General features: G+C 46.3%; 1 protein-coding gene across 2 annotated transcripts in view; it reads right to left on the bottom strand.

Annotated features, from left to right (window-relative positions):
- KATNIP (katanin interacting protein) overlaps nucleotides 1-19,589 on the bottom strand; it is a 297,865-nt gene that overhangs the window by 252,508 nt on the left and 25,768 nt on the right. Inside the window, exons 4-10 of one of the 2 annotated variants that reach the window (XM_073647802.1) lie at nucleotides 19,287-19,447; nucleotides 18,586-18,662; nucleotides 17,113-17,253; nucleotides 9,484-9,558; nucleotides 7,868-8,072; nucleotides 6,288-6,425; nucleotides 3,481-3,626 (exon numbers count right to left, since the gene is read on the bottom strand). In XM_073647802.1, the coding sequence (XP_073503903.1) occupies nucleotides 3,481-3,626; nucleotides 6,288-6,425; nucleotides 7,868-8,072; nucleotides 9,484-9,558; nucleotides 17,113-17,253; nucleotides 18,586-18,662; nucleotides 19,287-19,447 (943 nt within the window). The remainder of the gene's footprint in view (nucleotides 1-3,480; nucleotides 3,627-6,287; nucleotides 6,426-7,867; nucleotides 8,073-9,483; nucleotides 9,559-17,112; nucleotides 17,254-18,585; nucleotides 18,663-19,286; nucleotides 19,448-19,589) is intronic. The other variant, XM_073647803.1, reaches the window with a different exon arrangement.

Genomic DNA, 19,589 nt, shown 5'->3' on the forward strand with positions numbered 1-19,589 from the left:
TATTCTTAAAAACATTTTTTTACACTTCTGCATGCTTCAATAGTCTCCATAGGAGACTAGAAGCAGCAGTTATCTGATGCAGCAGAAATGCTCATGCGCTATGAGCGGTGACCACGAGGTGGCGCTCATAGCAATCTTTACATGACAACACAGGGGTCTGCTGCAGACCCCGGGTTGCCATGCCCACCCATCAGTGACCCGCGATCACGTGACGGGGTCACCGATGGGTGGGGTCAGTGACGCGCTTCCGGCGCGGCGCTGTTAAATGCTGCTGTCAAAGATTGACAGCGGCATTTAACTGGTTAACAGCCGCAGGTGGATCGTGATTCCACCCTCGGCTGTTGCAGGCACATGTCATCTGTAAGAATCAGTTGACATGTGCCCGGTTCAGTGCGGGCTCACCGCCGGAGCCCCCGCTGAACGGGTCTTTCCCACGTGGTGCGTACTATTATTGACCACGTTGGAAAGGGGTTTTAAAGAGTAACCGTCATTTTAATTTTTATTTCACAAATCAATAGACATATGAAAATAAGAAACTTTGTAATATATCTTATCAGAGAAATCGGCTTCTTTCTCTGCCAGAATTGATCAGTGATTATCAAAATTCTCAATTCTGAGGTAAAATCTGTATTCAGTGAAGACTTTCCCATTACGGAGATAAAACATGGCAGCGGCTACTCCCTCCTCATAGAATCTAAGCAGCAGCAGCTGTCTTCTCCTAGCTCAGTAATGGGAACGTCTGTCTACACTGAATGCAAATTTTACCTCACAATTGACTAGTGCATAACCAGAAGCAGTCTTCTGAACTTCCGGTCATGCACTTCCGGAAGTGTATAAAAGGAAGCAGCCTTCTGAACTTCCGGTCATGCACTTCCGGAAGTGTACGCCGGCTGCAGAGGCGCAGTGTTGCTGCCGAAATGAGCCGCGAGCATGCACGAGATGTGCAGGTCCTGGCGATGCCGCTGGCTTGTGCAGATTATGTTATCACGCCCACAATGGCAAGATAATATGGAAAGAGGGCCACTTAGTTTCCCCAAACTAACGCCCCATTGACTAGTCAAAGCCCTAATTAGCATAGGGAAAGAGAACCTTATAAATGCTTTTTTTAAACATTGATTTAAAGGGGTATTCCCATCTCCAAGATCCTATCCCAATATGTAGTAGGTGTAATAATAATAATAATATTTGCAAATACCTACAATTAGAAATGTAGTATAGTTTTCCTGATTCGCTGTGTCTCTTTCCTCATGTGCAGGCATTGCAGGACCTTAGGTATCCACTAAGACCACTAGCAACTAGATAACTAACTGTCACTATATCAGTGGTCGCAACCATGGATACCTAAGGTCCTGCAATGCCTGCACATGAATAAAGAGACACAACGAGACAGAAGAATGATGCTACATTTCTAACTGGAGATATTTACTAATATTATTATTATTACACCTACTGCATATTGGGATAGGATCTTGGAGATGGGAATAAACCTTTAGGGTATGTGCACACGATGCAGAAATGAAGCAGAAAATTTCTGCATCTCCCTGGCAGAAAAAACGCATGCAGATTGTGCATGCGTTTTTCCTGCAGAATACATGCGGATCCACATGCAGATTCACATGCGTTTCCGCATGCAGATTGACAAGCGCTTTCCAGGCGATGTTAGCATCACCTGGAAAGTGCTTGATAACTAGGTCACACTATATAAATCCATGCAAACAGCATGGATTTATACAGTGTGAACCGAGAGAGTGTATATACTTACCTCCGATGGCACGCGCTGTCCTGCTTTACACTCCGTTCTCCCGGCAACTTTGAATTGAAAGACCTGCCGACGTCAGCGTCACGTGACCCGTCACATGACTCTGACGTCACCGCAGGTCCTACAACTCACTGCAAGTGCCGGGAACCAAGCGGGAGCGCTGCGCGGGCCGACAGATGGTAAGAATACATTTATTTTTTATTTTATTCTTCTTTTACAGCTTTTTTAATGGTACCTGGGTGTGGATGAGACTCTCCTCTCCTCCACACCCGGGTACCATCCGCACATTAGAACGCACCAATTGCGCAAGTACAAATGCTGTCTTGCGGAATTGGCGCGTTCTAATGCAAGTCAATGGCGGCGAAATCGCCGCGTTTCCGCAAAATTAATTGACATGCTGCGGATTTTTGACCGCAGCGTTTACGCTGCGGAAAAATCCGCATCATGGGCACAGCACATGCGGATTTCCATTGGGGAACATTGCTTCCCTTCTACCATGCGTTTTTCATGCGTTTCCGCGGCGTTTACGCAACTGCAAAAACGCCGCGGAAACGCATGAAATACGCATCGTGTGAACACAGCCTTAACTGAATAAGAGTGTTCAAGGCTGGTTAGGCTGGGAATTTAGTTATACAAATGTGAATGCTGCTGGAATGGAGAGCATGGGGGACCTTAGAAATTCCCTTTAAAGGGAACCCGTCATCTAAAATATCACTATTAATCTGCCGATATGGGGTTAATCCATAGGGTAATACGGCGTTCTATGCCTGTTTGGCCGCCACACTGTGATAACGATACTGTTGTAGTACTGCTGGAAACCAGTGGCCAAAGGAGCATGAGCACGAACAGCAAGCGGTAGTAGAAGTTGTTGGAGTTAGCAAAAGGAGTTGTAGGAAACAATCAGTAGATAGATGAGAACAGTCTGGGTAAGAATGTTCAGGAGCTGAGACTGGAGCTAGGCTAACAGCTAGACACAATACTCAAGCAAGGGGTGACAGCTCTATGTTGCTTTAAGTAGGCCTAAACAGAAAACAAGATGGATCCACAAGTTCAGAATCTGCCATCTTAGTAATGGGCAATTGCAGAACACAACAGCACCCTCCAATGGTAAAGAGTGGGATTGCAGCACAATTATTAAAGGTGAACAATAGCAGCCACTAGTGGACAAACTGTAGAAGGAAAACAGGAATTCTGACACACTGAAAGCCCCGCTGCCAGGAGGAAAGTAACTTTATTCCTCCTGGCAGCCTCCAGCTTTCAGTCACCGCTCAGTACATAGTGAGCGGCGGCTGTAACCACTGTCTGGCACTGACTGACAGCGGCTCTACAGTGCGTCAGTACAGGATGGCACTCCCGTCCAAAACATTGCTGAAGATGGGGCAACAAGTGACCATATAGTAACCCATTAATCACAAAAAACTAGCGCACATAACCTCCATCTGCTGCTATCACAGACAGGCGGCGGGAAGAATGCCAGGATGTGACCAGAGGCTGGCGCTACGAGGGGCAAGGACATACTAGTAAGCGCATTGTAAAAAAGCCTCTCTTAACATTGGCTCTTCCCGTCTGTCTCTGGGGTACAGACTCCTTCTGTGATGGTACTGACTGTTCGCTATAGTTATATATTTGCTAGAATCATCTCATTATTCTGCCTGATGTCCAAATGCATTAATACAATTGATTCTTTTTCAGCAGCATAAAGATTAGCAGCAGCTCATTACCTCTCGTCTGATACTTGTCCTCCCAACCGCCTCATTCTCCAGTTGCACGGCATTTATAACTTCATGTGCTGAACACTCAGGATCTTTACTTTCTGCAATCTGTTTCCTTGCTGCAGAGAGCGGTCTCTCTTTCCGACTAGCTGGTCCTAACCAACACAAGAAATTGTGGTTTAGATGTAAAAGTAAGAAAATAAGGACTTAGAGAGTTGGTGAAACTTCACTTATATAAAGGGGAATTACAATGCCAGTCTTTCCCAGACAAGCCTGCTCTCATATTCTATGCAGAGTCCATACATCTTAAATGGCCCACGGACCACACACCTCAAAAGGTCGGCCAGCCCCATGGACCCTGACCCTGGGGGGGCTTTACTCTGTAATGAAGTTTCATGTTCTTCTCCCCTACTGCTTTTGGAGTAGGACTATCAACCAACAACTTAAATGAGCCCGATTAAGGTCAGTCTTTATGAGACTAAAGTAAGATTCCTGGCGTACAGAACGTCACAGCTCATCATGTATTAGGCGAGCTGTGGCATCGTGCCCCCGCCGCACCCCTGTCACGCCCCAGCAGTTCTTGTCTTGAGTTGGTAACACACATGGGAAAGGATTATAAAGTAAGGAACAACCCCTTCAAAAAGGAATGTGTCAGCTGCTCTATGCTTCCAGATGTGAGGGGGAGAGACAGAGACCCCGATTCCAGCAGTGTGTCACTTAATGGGTTGTTTGTTGAAGTTTGGAAACAATTATTTATTTGCTGCAGCTCTGCTAGGCCTCTCACTGATGAGCTGCTGCTGCATAGTCCTCGACAATCAGGAGGTGAACATAGTCCCAGTCCCACCTGTGATTGACAGCCTACAGTGTGCACAAGCAGATAGCTGCCAATTGTGGATGATATGGATAGCCAAAACTCAAATATCAAAGGAGATAATTACTGAGAGGACTAGCAGAACTGCAGCAGTTACCCTTGTGTTATAGCAAAACTACAGCAAGGTCTCTGTCCCTATATTATGCTGTCCCTAGATGGGGCAGCAAAAACCTGGTGGCAGATTCACTTTACACTGAGTTGTGCATAGGACTGCATTTATAGTAAGCGGCGTTGGCGTTTCTCCCATTATTCGTTTCGAATTGGTGGAGATGAACAGAGTGTCTTATATGTATACAGTAAAGATATTCCCATCAATTCTATTGGCCAATGGTTACCGATGCTCAAAGGGAATTGAAGGTTTAGCAATAAGTATGCAGTAAGATCCTAGGCGCTCTCTCGTGGTAACAGGTGGCCAAGATGCCATCAGTTAACAGGAATCTGGAGCACTATATATTAAAGGGAATCTGCCAGTAGGTTTATGCTATGTATTCTCAGAACAGCATCAGGTAGAGTTTAAAACATTAATATTTAGTGATGTGTAACTTATCATGCTGTGTGCTGTTTACTTACCAGGACAGGTTTTATCACCAGGACATTATCATTGCTGTGACTAGCAGTCTTGTGCCTCCAGGTCCGACTCTGCCCCCTCCAAAACTTTGAATAAGTTATGTACGTACAGAACCTGGTTTGGGTAGAACTCTGATTGTGCCACAATTGCTGCACCCAGTAAACTAAGTGATACATAGATGGAATCAGGATCTCTTTTCTTACATTATGCTGCTCTCAGATGATGCAGCAAAAACCTGCTGACAGATTCCCTTTAAATTGAGATGCTATATCTCTATAAAGTGACATTATGAAACGAGTGCAGTGTAGAGTAGTAAAGTACAGACCTACTTAGCTTAAATAAAAAGAACTATACATATACTTAGAGACCTAGAGGTAACAATACAACGTAGGCAGCCTTCATCCCTCACTGAATAAACAGGGATACTTTGGCTGTTCGTTCGGCCCGGCAGCCATCTCAGCCGACTCTCCCACACACAGTAGCACTCATTCGACTGAGTGTTATCTAGAAGAAAGCTGCCGGCTGCCACGTTGGCTGTTGGCTTACCTACGGTAGAACAATGCTATCGGCAGTCCGAAATCGAATATGCCGAGCGACATTTCCCCTGACCATTGTTGGCCGGCAACCCCATACACATCAGATTGTCGGCCGAACATATCAATATGGCAGCCTTCAGCCAACATTACTATTATGTGTATGGGGGGCTTTAAAGGGAATCTGTCACCAGGTTTTTTGCTACCTCATATGAGAGCAGCCTGATGTAGGCAAACAGAAGCTGAATCCAACAATGTATCACTTAGATTACTGGGTGCAGCCATTCTGACATAATCAGAGCTTTTAGATTTAGAATGCAGCAGAGCGGAGGAAGCTAACCCCGCCCCCACCAGGCTCTGTATATACAATGTCCATAGACAGTGAGGTGCTTATCACAGGAAGAGGCGTTGCTAGACTAGTCCTGCAATGTTAATCTCTTAGTGATAAATCCTTCACAGTTAGTAAATAACAGCACTCACTTTGACAAGTGACACATCACTGAACTCTGTGTCTCAGCCTCCATCTCCTGCTGTCTTCAGATTACATAGCAAAAACCTGCTGACAGATTCCCTTTAAATTGGTTAGTCAAGCAAATAATGGTACTGGAGAAAACCTGGACTAGGCTGTACAAAGCGCTAGAACCACGCTCACAGCCTGGGATTCCTGCTGTCAATCACAGTCTCCATTTGGCTGTGGATAACATATGGTGATATAGATATATGACTGGGAACAAAATACAGCAGTAAGTAATGATGACAAATAGCAGAAGCCACCCAGGCTCCGGTGCATAAATGACCACAGTCACATCATTACTATGTGATCCCCATGTTCTGCATGTCGTACGTGGTGTGCGCGGCTCCTCTCGTCTTGGCGAGCTTCTCTGCATTTTACTTTTCACCATCACAGGCTTCATAGGAATATAAAGGTCAGCGCTGTCTCTCCGTTTTGCAGACAAAACTCTCCCATCCTTTTTTTCAACAGCTTTAAAAGAAAAAAAAAAACAAGAACAAGACGTAAAAAGTTAAGCTGTGACAATGATAAATGGGGCGTTTTTTAGCAAACCATCTACTATGCGCAGAGACCAATTACCCAGGTGGATTCTACAATGAATATTGGTGACAGTGATGTGACAGCGCGGTACTATTTCAAGGACTAGAGTTGAAGAGGAAGTGTGTTCAGGCCGATATTACGGTAATATTTCTTATAAAGCTTTCAGATAGAACAAGGAAAATGTTCGGAAACGTCAGAGGTCTGAGATTAGATGACGGTGCGCTCTGAAGATGGCGGTGCTATACTGGATTGGTGCCGGCACATCTCTGAACGCAAAGGAGGCCAGAAGCGGAAATGTTCAATAAAAACGTAGAGACTTAAAGGGGTATGGTGAATTTCAGCACCGGCCCTGAAGGATCCCCACAGCATGCTGTTTGCGCGCCGTGAGGATTCACAGGTCTGCAGTTACAGAGTGACTGCAGACTTATAGTTTGAGACTGGACAACCCCTTTAAAGAGTAACTGTCGGTTTCATTTTTTTTCCAATAAATCAATAGTACTTGTAAAAATAAGAAGCTTTGCATTATATCTCATTAGAGAAATTTGCTTTTTTCTCCTCCTGGATGGATCATTCATTCTTAAAATTCTCAATTCACAGGTAACATCTGTCTTCAGTGAATACATATTTTTCCCATTACTATAGAAGATGACAGTTGGTGCTCATTAAAAGGGGTATTCCCATCTCCAAGACCCTATCCCAATATGTAGTAGGTGAAATAATAATAATATTAGCAAATTCCCCCAATTATAAATGTAGAATAGTTCTTCTGATTCGCTATGTCTCTTTCCTCATGTGCAGGCATTGCAGGACCTTAGGTATCCATGGTTAAAAACACTACCAACTAGCTTACTGTCGCTATATTAGTGGTTGTAACCATGGATACCTAAGGTCCTGCAATGCCTGCACATGAGGAAAGAGACATAGCGAATCAGAAGAACTATACTACATTTCTAATTGAAGGTATTTGCTAATATTATTCTTACACCTACTACATATTGGGATAGGATCTTGTATATGGAAATAACCCTTTAAGTTCTATGGAGAACTGTAACCGTGGTTTCAGGAGAACTGGCAGCAGCTTCCAGCTGCTGCTCTCTCCATAGAATTTTAGAAGCACCAGCTGTAATCTCCCATCTCAGTAATGGGAAAATGTGTCTTTACTGAATCCAGATTTTACCCATGAACAGAGAATGAAAGATCAGTCCAGTAGGAGAAAGAGAGCAAGTTTCCCTGATAAGATATATAACAAAGTTGCTTATTTTCACATGTACTATTGATCTATGGAATGAAAATTAAAAAACAATGGTTACTCTAGAATTCACAATCTGCCCACGTCTGAAAGAAATAAATGAAAAGTTTATTATTACCAGTACCATTAAATTCTAGCACAACCAAGTCCCCCGGGAGCAGGCGATTATGATCCGTATCTGGGGGTTTTGACTTCATGGAGGATAAAGCTTTGGGTTCCTCTGAAGGTTCATCCTCAATTTCTTCCTCAATGGAGTCACACTCCTCAGCAGAACTATCCCTGCTGCCACGTTGTAGACGTAAACTCTGTTCCAGGCTTTCTCGCAAGGCCTGTGAGGTACAATACAATAAGTGGGATCATTAATTACACATTAGTAGTGGACCATAAGGCAGTGGGGTCCTTCTGCTGATTGTAGTGTAGAAAGCCTTATAAATGTATATATACACACAATCATTCAGAACACTGTGACAAGTCCAATGCGAGTCCTCGGCGCCCTCTACTGGTTGCTTTTATCATTTCTAGAAATAGATACAAGATAAACTATTTTTTGACACTTCCATAAAAAAAAAGTCAGACTAGAACAAGCGGAATTAATAGAGAGTGGCTCCATTTAACAGCCAGATCCAAAAGCTTCTCAGTTCTGGAGGAACACAAGACTCGGCAATATTCAGCAAAGCAAGCAAGTATACTTCCAAAATAGCAGCGGCTTTTAGGGGTTCCCGGCAACAGGATATCCCTAACGCTAAGGCCAATGAAGGAAAGGTCTCTCTTCCAGCTCAGATGGAACAACAAGTCTACAGCCAATCACATGATCACTCAACTTCCTGAGGAAGCATTGGCGAAACACGTGTTGGAGGATGAGATGCAGGACAAGCACCGCTCATGGACACCTTGGGTTTGCAGCCCTGTATTATTTTATAATTATATTAGTCTGGCCTGTCTTGTATTAGGAGTTAATATTTAATTTATTATTGGATTATTAATTGATCATTATAGTATTTACTATGCACTAGCACTTTATTGATTCTTATAATGATATATTTACAGCCACAACTGTTTATCCCTCTCCCATAGTAAAAGTTCTGTTTTACGTCACTTGTCTCATCTATTACATTATTTCTGTGTCTTGCTGTGTATAAATATGTGACTCTTCAGATTTTGTGTTATTCTATGCCTGATGAAGAGACCCAAGTAGTCTCAAAAGCTTGCAATTTGTTACCATCTTTTCAGTAAGCCGTTATAAAGGTATAAATTTATACAATAATTTGTGTGCACTTCACTGATAATCATTAATTAAGGAGTTTTGATAATGTTGAAATTTCAGGCCATTCTTAATGGATTTCTGTATACATATTTTCAAGTTGTACATAGTGTCGTCGTTTTTGGTGGGCTCCACTCCTCCCAGGATTTTAATTTTGTCTATGTTGTGTCCTTTATGGTCTTGCTTTCCTGTCTGCTCTAGTTTATACCTAATAAATTTATAAGTATATACATTGTGCTGGTCTTATATAGGTGTTTCTAACCCCAAGATCACTGTCTGTGTCCCCCACTGGTTTCAGGCAGGGGATATTGGCAGTGGAGCTGAGGAGTGGCAGGGGTCTGGTTGGTGAGTAGCTTTTTTTATTTTTGTATTTTTTTTACCGCACACATGGCTGAATTTTAATATAAAAATTTGCAGTGAACAATCATTTTAAGAAATAAAAAAAAAAAAAAAAATTGTAATACAATAATGTAACACACCTTAATGTCACCGGCATCCAGAAGCAGCCTCTTCTTTTTGCCTTCTTTACTATTCCAACCAGAACCTGGAAAAGGCTACAGAATTTTTTTAAATTAGTCAATCAGTCAAAAAATTATACAATTCTTGAAAATGTATTACATCATATACACAAATAAAACAACATACCAACAGTTATATCTATGGCCACTTCTGCGCTGCTAGGTCATGATCGCCTGACTGTTTTATACTGGCTAAAGATGTGACATGGCACATTGGTACAGACTGTAGCCAGATGGGGACTGTGTCTCAGCTGACCGGCCGAGGCTGATCCCAGGCGGCTTCTGTCCGCCCCGTTCTCTCTGACTGACAGGTCTCTCCATATACACTCACACGTCACTCTAGGGGAACCAAGCAAAGAGAAGCCGCCCCGGACCTGTCTCAGACCAATCAGCTGAGATCCGTGGTCTGAGTCGGCTAAAATAGGTCTATTCTGAGACGCAGAAGTAATATACATGGTTGTAACAAGGCAGCCAGTGTCTGATTCATGCTGCCTGTGATTTTAGCACCATGAGTCAGACATACCATATGCTTCCCTTGGCTATTAGTCGAATTTCCATATTACTAATATATTGGCAATTTTTCTTTTTAAATTCTTCATTATTGCTTTGTGACCTACGAGTGAGAAATCTGCAGCCTGGTTGAATTTATACTAGAAGAAAAGAAAAAAAAAATCAGGCTTTCTGGGTCGGGTGGCCAATGGCCATGCTACCTTATGTCACCAGCTTGGCAAATACAGGCAGGTGTTAAGCCCCCGTCTCACATAGTGAGATCGCTGCTGAGTCACGGTTTTGGTGATGCAACAGCGACCTCACCAGCGATGTCGCTATGTGTGACACTTTGCAGTGATCAGGCCCCTGCTGTGAGGTCGCTGGTCGCTGATCGCTGCAAAGTGTCCTGGACCATTTTTTGGTCGCTGCCCTCCCGCTGGTCAGCACACATCGCTGTGTGTGACCAGCGGGAGCAGCGATCAGGCTGGTAACCATGATAAACATCGGGTTACTAGGGGCACACGCGCACCTAGTAACCCATTGTTTATCATGGTTACGAGCCTGCTAAAGTGAGCGGTAACCTCCCGCTCACTGTAGCAGAGTGGTAACCATGATAAACAACGGGTTACTAGGTGCGCGTGTGCCCCTAGTAACCTGATGTTTACCATAGTTACCAGCCTGCTCCTGCTTCAGCAGCAGGCTGGTAACCAGGAGCAGGACATCGTGGAAAGATTCTTTCCACGATGTCGCTGCTCCCCTGATCGTTGGTGAGCCTGTCTGTTTGACAGCTCACCAGCGACCACATAGCAACGCAGCAACGATACCTGACAGGTCGTATCGTTGTCAGGATCGTTGCAGCGTCGCTAAGTGTGACGGGGCCTTTAGTCTGGTATTGGAAGTCCTATAAGGTGTAGTTCATTCTAGAAGACAAATTATTATAGAAAATAAAAAAGTCATACTGGAATGGTAAAGAAAAGCAATATAAGGACACGGCCCCACTATCAGTTTTTGGTCAGTATTTGGGAGACAAAACCAGGAGTGGGTGATAAATGCAGAATTAGTGACTTGTTTCTATTATACCTTTTCTCTGATTGTTCCTCACCTGGTTTTGGCTCCCACTCCTGAGATACACGTATATTACTTACCGGTAATGTGTTTTTTCGGAACCCATGACGGCACAAAGAGAGAGGGGATCCGCCCTTAAAGGACAGGAAACCTTCAAGATAAAAAGGGCGGCGCCTCTCCCCGCTTCAGTGGATTACAGAGCATGAGAGGACTCTCCGGTTAGGGCACATAATTTTAATAACTATAACGAATTTCACCCATGTGAACACTCAACACCCACCCACCGGAAGGTGTACACCACAGTGACAGGGAGGGAATATAAAGGTGCCGTCATGGGTTCCGAAAAAACACATTACCGGTAAGTAATATACGTGTTTTTCTGTCACCCATGACGGCACAAAGAGAGAATTACAGAGAACTAAGTATGTGAGGGAGGGACCACAGCCTGCAGAACCCTTCTCCCAAACGTGAGATCAGAGGAGGCAGAAAGGTCAAGTCTATAGTGGTTATAGAAAGTGGACGGAGATGACCATGTGGCCGCCTTACATATTTGCTCAATGGGCACGTCCGCCCTTTCTGCCCAGGAAGCAGCCATGCCCCGAGTAGAGTGGGCTTTCAAATTGTCAGGGGGATCTCTGCCTGACCCCGTGTAGGCCTTCGCAATGGCTTCCCGTATCCACCTTGACAGAGTGCCTTTTGAGACCCTCAATCCCTTTCGGGAGCCCTGGAAGGAGATAAAGAGAGACCTATCCTTCCTCCATGAGCTTGTAGATGCTAAATAATGTATAAGGCATCTCCTGACATCCAAGGTATGAAACCTTTCCTCCTTGCTATTTTTGGGTTCAGGACAGAAGGATGGTAGGGCTATCTCCTGAGACATATGAAACCTAGAAACCACTTTAGGTAGGAAAGTAGGGTCTGGTCTCAAAACTACCCTATCGTCTAGCACTAGGGTAAAAGGTGGATCTGCCGACAAAGCCTGTAACTCACTAACCCTCCGTGCTGATGTTAAGGGAACCAGAAGTACTGTTTTTAGGGTGAGTAGGTTTATGGACCCTGAGCTAAGGGGCTCAAAGGGAGAACCTGTTAATGCGTTTAGCACCAAGTTTAAATCCCAAGAAGGGACCCTAACTGTAGGGACTGGATTGGCTCTACTACATGCCCTCACGAACCTGGAAATCCACTTGTTACCGGCCAGATTATAACTGTATAAGGCTCCCAAGGCAGAGATTTGGACCTTTAAGGTGCTCACTGCTAGACTCTTTTCTAGCCCATTTTGAAGAAATTCTAAAATGGCTGTAATGGGAACCCCCCCCCCCAGGGAAACTCCCTGAGATGACGACAAAAACTTCTTCCAGACTGTAAATCTTGGTAGTGATTGGCTTCCTACTCTTTAGAAGAGTAGTGACTAGATTTGATGAGAAACCCCGACCTTCTAGCAATGACCTCTCAAGTTCCAGGCTGCTAAGTGCAATCCTTTCACCTGAGGATGGAATATAGGCCCTTGAACAAGAAGGTCGGGAATCTCTGGAAGAATCCAGGGCTTCGTGATGGACATGTTTCTTAGCCAGAAAAACCACGGCCTCTTGGGCCAGAAGGGGGCTATGAGGACCACTCGAGCCTGATCCTCCCGAATTTTCCTCAACACCGCTGGAATTAGGCATGTTGGGGGAAAGGCATAGGCCAGACTGAAATCCCACCTGCACTGGAAGGCGTCTACTACTAGCGGGTTCTCTAAGGGATTCAGTGAGCAGAACTTCTTTGCCTTGCTGTTCTGACGGGTTGCAAACAGGTCGACCTCTGGAGACCCCCACATGGCCACTAGCTGGCGGAAGATCGAGAGATTTAAAGCCCATTCTCCCTGCAATAATGGCCTGCGACTTAGAAAGTCTGCCTTCATGTTGTCCTCTCCTCTGATATGAAGGGCCCTTAACGAGAGAACTTTTCCTTCCACCAGCGAAAATATTCTCCCCGCAACCTGCATTAGTGACCTTGAACGGGTTCCCTCCTGGTGGTTCACATAAGCCACCGCAACCTGGTTGTCGGACAGAATCTTCACGTGATGACCTCCTAGTAGGGGCAAGAAGCTGATCAGTGCTTTCTCTACCGCCCGTAACTCCCACAAATTGGAGGACTCCAGACTCTCCTCCTGTGACCAAGTCCCCTGTATCGGGTGGTTGTCCAAGTGCGCCCCCCACCCCCAGGGGCTGGCATCTGTAGTAATCACCCTGGTGAATTGGGGAACCCAAGAAACGCCTGTCTGGAACGTGCTTGTCTCCAACCACCAATACAGAGACTGAATCACATTCTCGGGGAGAATTAGCCTGCTTTCTAGATGTCCCCTCAGGATCACTTCGTTTCTTAGTACATCCCATTGGAACTCTCTTGAATGATATTGGGCCCAGGGTACTGCGTGGATGCAGGAGGTGAGGGATCCCAACAGAGACATTGCCCCCCTGAGAGTCATGACTGGGTCCGGTATTGCTGCTGAAACTAGATTCTTTATTTTCTCCCTCTTTTGGTCGGGGAGGCGGCATTCTTGCCGAATCGAATCCAGCGTAAGGCCCAAAAAGATCTGAATAGTGAGAGGGATCAATTTGGATTTTTCTAGGTTTAAACACCATCCTAAGTCTTCTAAGATGGTGCATACCTGATCGACCTGGCCCAGACAGTGATCGTATGTTTTGCGCACTATCAGGAAGTCGTCCAGATACGGAATGACCAGTCTGTCTTCCTCCCTGAGATGGGCTGTAACCTCCGCTATCAGTTTTGTGAATATGCGGGGCGCCACTGCCAGTCCGAAGGGAAGCGCTCTGTATTGGAAGTGCTTGATAATTCCCTGCATATTTACGGCTACCCTGAGGTATTTCTGAAAATTGCGATGGATCGGCACATGATAGTATGCGTCCTTTAGGTCCAATACTACCATGTAGCAGCCAGGAAATAGAAGGGTTATAGCTGATTTTATTGTCTCCATCTTGAATGACGGAATGTTCAGGAACGCATTTAGCCTTCTCAGATTTAGGCTGACTCTGTATGAATTGTCCGGCTTTTTTATAAGAAATAAGGGGGAATAAAACCCCCCTCTCTCTTCTTGTGGAGACACCTCTAGCAGGACATTCTTTTGTAGGAGAACTGATATTTCTTCCTCTAGTGCCCATTGTTCTGGTAGAGAGGATCTTGGGGCAGTCAGAATAAACTTGTCTGGTGGATTCCTCCGAAACTCTAGCTTTAGCCCTGATTTCACTAAATTGAGGATCCACCTGCTGGAAGAGATCTTTTCCCAGGCTGGAAGGAAGAGAGAGAGCCTCCCCCCCACCTGGGATAGAGTGTCACTTCGGCGGCTTGCGACTATCTTGGGAGGGCCCGCCGAACAAAAATCCTTTCCCTTTCCTGGAACGATCCTCCCATCTAGATTGTTCCCCGGACGCCCTCCTGCGGCCAAATTTCTTCCTCCGAAAGGACTGCTTGAAGGATGGGATGGAAGGCTTAGGGAACCCTTTCTTACTGTCCCCCGCTTTCTCTAGAATTGAGTCCAGAGAGGTACCAAACAGAAAATCCCCCTCACATGGAAGAGAGCATAGTTTTCCTTTTGCCTGTATGTCCCCTGGGCAACACTTTAGCCAGACCGCTCTACGGCCGGCGTTAGACAGGGCCGCAGATCTTGCCGCTAGTCTGGCGGAATCTGCCGAGGCGTCTGATAAGAAGGCCGCCGCTCCCTTCAATACCGCGAGGCCAGAATGGAGTCCTGTGACTCATTGCTTTTAATCTGGTCCTCTAACCCAGGGTTCCCCAACTCCAGTCCTCAAGACCCACTAACAGGTCATGTTTTCAGGATTTCCTTAGTATTACACAGGTGATAATTGCATCACCTGCACAGGCAATAATTCCATCACCTGTGCAATACTAAGGAAATCCTGAAAACATGACCTGTTGGTGGGCCTTGAGGACTGGAGTTGGGGAACCCTGCTCTAACCTGTCCAACCATACCATAAGGGACCTCGCTGTACAAGTTGCCGCTATGGCTGGCTTCAATGCCCCCGCCGACGACTCCCAAGTACCCTTAGGGAAGGTATCTACCTTCCGGTCCAGCGGGTCTCTCAGCATCCCTGAGTCCTCAAAAGGGAGGGAAGATCTCCTAGAAGCTTTGGATACTGCCACATCCAGCTTCGGGGCCTTACTCCAGGAAGCGGTATCCTCCTCACTAAACGGATATTTCCTTTTGAAGGAGGATGGAAGGGGGCCCTTTTTATCCGGCCTATCCCACTCTTTCCTGATAAGACCCTGCACCTTATCATTAACAGGAAAAACTCGTTGTTTCTTGCGATCCAAGGTGCCAAACATAATATCCTGCACTGACTCCTTTGTTTTCTGGTCAACCAACCCCATTGTGGACCTGATGGCTTTTACTAAGCCATCCACACTTTCCAGGGGAAAATAATGACCTGGCCCTGCTTCGCTATCCGAGGAGGAAGAGTCAGTGGAGTCATCCAACATTCCCTCGTCGGACTCAGAGCCTGAAAGTGGGGGTGGAGTTTTTGCTCTATGGGCCTGGGATGGTTGGGAAAGGGATTTTAACGATCTCTCTACCTCAGACCTAACCAGAGTCTTTAAATTTAAAGAAAAAGTTGGGGCTTCCTCTGCAATTGTCTCTTCAATACAGGACTGGCATAATCTTTTGGGCCAATCATTCGCTAGGCCCCGTTCACACAGGGCACATACTCTATGCTTGGACTTCTCTTTACACTTCTTAGGGACATCCTGCCCATTACCAGAGGAAGTAGAGGGAGAGAGAGAGACAAAACAGAAAAAGTCTACATTAATACGTCGACTTTCACGTAGCTCACTCACCACCCAGTAAACAAAGACAGGGTACCGGAACGGGAGGCAGGACGGTATCCGATACTTCTCCTCTGGAGACTGCGGAATCATCAACCCTGCTGGAACTATGCCGGCTGGATCTGGAATCCTTGGCGCTGCGTGTCCCAGAACGTCCACTGCTCCTACTCTGCGCTGGACGCTGCTCCTGGGTACGCTTCTGGCGCAGAGGCTGCTCCATCTCCCCGGGCTGCTGCAGCTGCAGCATGGACTGCTGCTCTTGCTGCTGATGCGGTGGGGAGGGCTGCTGTGAGGCCATTACTTCACTGCGCTGCTGCCTGGCCGGTGATCTACCCTTAAGTACCTCCATTGTGCTAGGGAGATCACTGCCGGCGTCCCCGCAGCTTCCGGTACCGCCCCCGCACGGGGGTCAGGAGGTCCCGGCGTGCGACTTCCGGTTTCGTCATCTCCCGTCGCGCCCCGTTACGTCACATCCGGGATGCGGGGTTGCCGGCCACCATGCTGTGCAGGTGCCGCAAGACCACCGCCCGCACGCGGGGAGTCCACATGTTGGCGCCCCCCGCGGCGCTTCCAGGATTCACGGGAACGGCCGCAGCAGAGACTGTGCCCTGCCAAACCCGACCGGCCCCGGCCCAGGTAAGACGACTGTCATTCTTGCGCCCAACGAGAAGGAAGGTCCCCCATCAAGGACAGGAAACCACTGAAGCGGGGAGAGGCGCCGCCCTTTTTATCTTGAAGGTTTCCTGTCCTTGAAGGGCGGATCCCCTCTCTCGTTGGGCGTCATGGGTGACAGAAAAAAAATACTGACCGAATACTGACCAGAAACTGATAGTAGGGCCGTGGCCAACAAGCAGAAAAGGATCCAGCTCCCCAGCATTAGCTTTCCTTATGGTTCGGAGCAGGGAGGGTGTTTCTGCCTGGACGCCAGAGATAGCAGTGGAAATGCAGAGAATCCAGATCAGGAACTCATAAAAGGTGGAGCCATGGGAAATACAATTCAAAATAGAGGACATCCTCCCATCTACGCATTTTGGGTATGTTAACCCTTAGTCATGAACTTTATGCCATAAACTTGAAAGATTTTATTTTTGCACTGGATTGTTAACTCCACCATTAAAGAAAACGTTTTAGGAGTTCCTGAAGCTGGATTCTCTGCCTTTTCAAAGAAAATCAATACCACAATCTGTGATAAATTACCTGGTCATTCCCGTAATGACGTGCAGACTTCACATGCTCTTCATCATCATCATCATCATCTGTGTCAAAATCCTCAGAATACTTTACATTTGGGCCAATGTACAGTCGTGGTCCAGTTTCAGATTTAATGTTAATGGAACTCTAAAGATATAGCGCACAACACAACTGAGCTGTATAGCATTTGTAATTCTCGATAGATAGATAGATGGTAGATAGATAGATAGATAGATAGATACATGTATGAACAGTGGGGGAAATAAGTATTAAACACGTCACCAGTTTTCTAAGTATCATATGGCGTACTTTTTCCTCCAAAATTTTGGAGGAAAGTGGGGGGGGGGTGAGTCTTATAGTATGAATGTACCTTGTTGTTGTGGATAGGGGAGGGAAAGCGGAGAAGGAGCAGGATACAGGAGGCAGCAGCCGCCTGCTGCAGCTAACACTGTGCCTGCTGCTAAAGAAAATGAATATTCACTGCTCTCCACACCCATGGGCGTGGAGAGTAGTGAATGTTCATTCTCTTTAATAGCGGTCGCACATGATAGCCAAGCCACTGCAGGAGCCGCGGCTGCGGCTGCCACTCAGCGCGCTGTTAAAGAGAACGAATAGTCACTACTCCACACGCCCATAATCCCGGCATGGGGAGAAGTGACTATTCCAGCAGCTGACCTCAGCGTGTGAGGGCGCATGGCAGTGACATCATGCGCGACTCACACGGTGAGATCAGCTGCTGGCAGCAGAACGGATGCAGCGCTGGAGCGGAGGGAAGACTGGTGAGTAGAATAATTTATTTCTTTGTATGTAGCGTGATGGGGATGGGGGTGCCATGCATACCAGGATGAGGGGTGCCATGCATACCAGGATGGGGGGGGGGTGTGTGCCATGCATACCAGGATGGGGGGGGGGTGCCATGCATACCAGGATGAGGGGTGCCATGCATGCCAGGATGAGGGGTGCCATGCATACCAGGATGAGGATGAGGGGTGCCATGCATACCAGGATGGGGATGAGGGGTGCCATGCATACCAGGATGGGGATGAGGGGTGCCATGCATACCAGGATGGGGATGTCATGTATAAGTGTGTGTGTGTGTGTGTGTGTGTGTGTGTGTGTGTGTAGATAGAGGGAGAGAACAATGTAGAGAGGTTTTATAGAAGCAGTGTCTGCTTCATTGCTTCAGTCCTAAACACGACGCTTAAATGATCTCCACTGTACAGGGAAAACTCTGTCTACGCTGTATTTTCTGTAGGAGTTACAGAACCAGCGCAAAGCAGCAGAGCACAGCAGAGCATAGAGCAGCGCAGAGCAGCATAGCTGCTCTCAGCTGCCCTGAAGCTTCCCCCACAGCGCTCATAGCCTAGATGGAGTTTTCCCACTCTCAAAGGGAAAAGCCTTTAAACCTTTCCCATGTAAGGATTTCAACAATAACATTGTCAATTAAATCTTTATTAATCTATGAATTAAGTCTTTTACCTGTATCCACGCTTTCCTTTGAATCTTGGCAGGAGCAGTACGATTCCTCCTCCCAGGAAGAGCGGAAAATCCTTCATCTACAATAAAAATAGTATGCGTCACGCATGTATGGCGGATGTCGTGAAAAGGTTAATAAGTCATTAGACAGGTTTGCAATTCAGGATTCTAAGAAAATTTTGACAAAGAACTGTGTAGTTAAGATACTTGATCTCGGGGGAAGCGATAAAATGGGATTTGCAGGCTCCACATAAATTTCTGAAGTCGGCTTCTTATTCTGATTTTATTTAGCTGGGTGAGCTGATTTAGCTGGGTGAGCTGATTTAGCTGGGTGAGCTGATTTAGCTGGGTGAGCTGATTTAGCTGGGTGAGATGCCTATGACGGTATCTAAGAGGGATCATTTCTCCTTGTGGAGAGTTTAGGGGACCGCAATAGGCTCAGTGTCAGGATCTTTCGTCACGTGCCTAGCAGCAGCGGTTAACAGCAACGATGGTGGCTTAAGTCTGATTGCTGGGATTACAGGCAGATGCGGGCTGTGTAACATGTCAGTATGGGGTTGAGATATCTCTGCACTGGTTTAAATACTAAGACATATTGATATATAATAATAAATCTAATCTCTCAGCCCAATCATTACATGTGTCCGCTTACATGCACCTCAGAAGAAAGCGTTCCGCGCAGCCTCGACAGGACCAACACTCACCTTTGACTTTTGGCGTCTTTAAGCCTCCTCTGGCTAAATCCTGCGTGCTGTACTGTTTCTTCAGATCAGCATTTGCTCCATTTATGTACAGAGAAAATCCTTGTTCCAGATGTTCCAGCTTAACTCGTGTTGGATCCTTTGCTCGGAAACTATTCAATACCCTGAGGACAGAACCTGTGTCAGCTCAGCGAGACATTACTGTACATAGAAAGGCACACGCAGAATAATCAGTGGTCGCCTGCCGAGCCCCAGCCATTATTATCAAGGGACCCATGAGGAGATTCAGGCTGCCCAGACCACGAG

Source organism: Phyllobates terribilis, unplaced genomic scaffold (assembly GCF_046119375.1).
Source record: "Phyllobates terribilis strain yellow unplaced genomic scaffold, ASM4611937v1 Scaffold_9__5_contigs__length_417890890, whole genome shotgun sequence".
Taxonomy (NCBI): Eukaryota; Metazoa; Chordata; class Amphibia; order Anura; family Dendrobatidae; genus Phyllobates; species Phyllobates terribilis.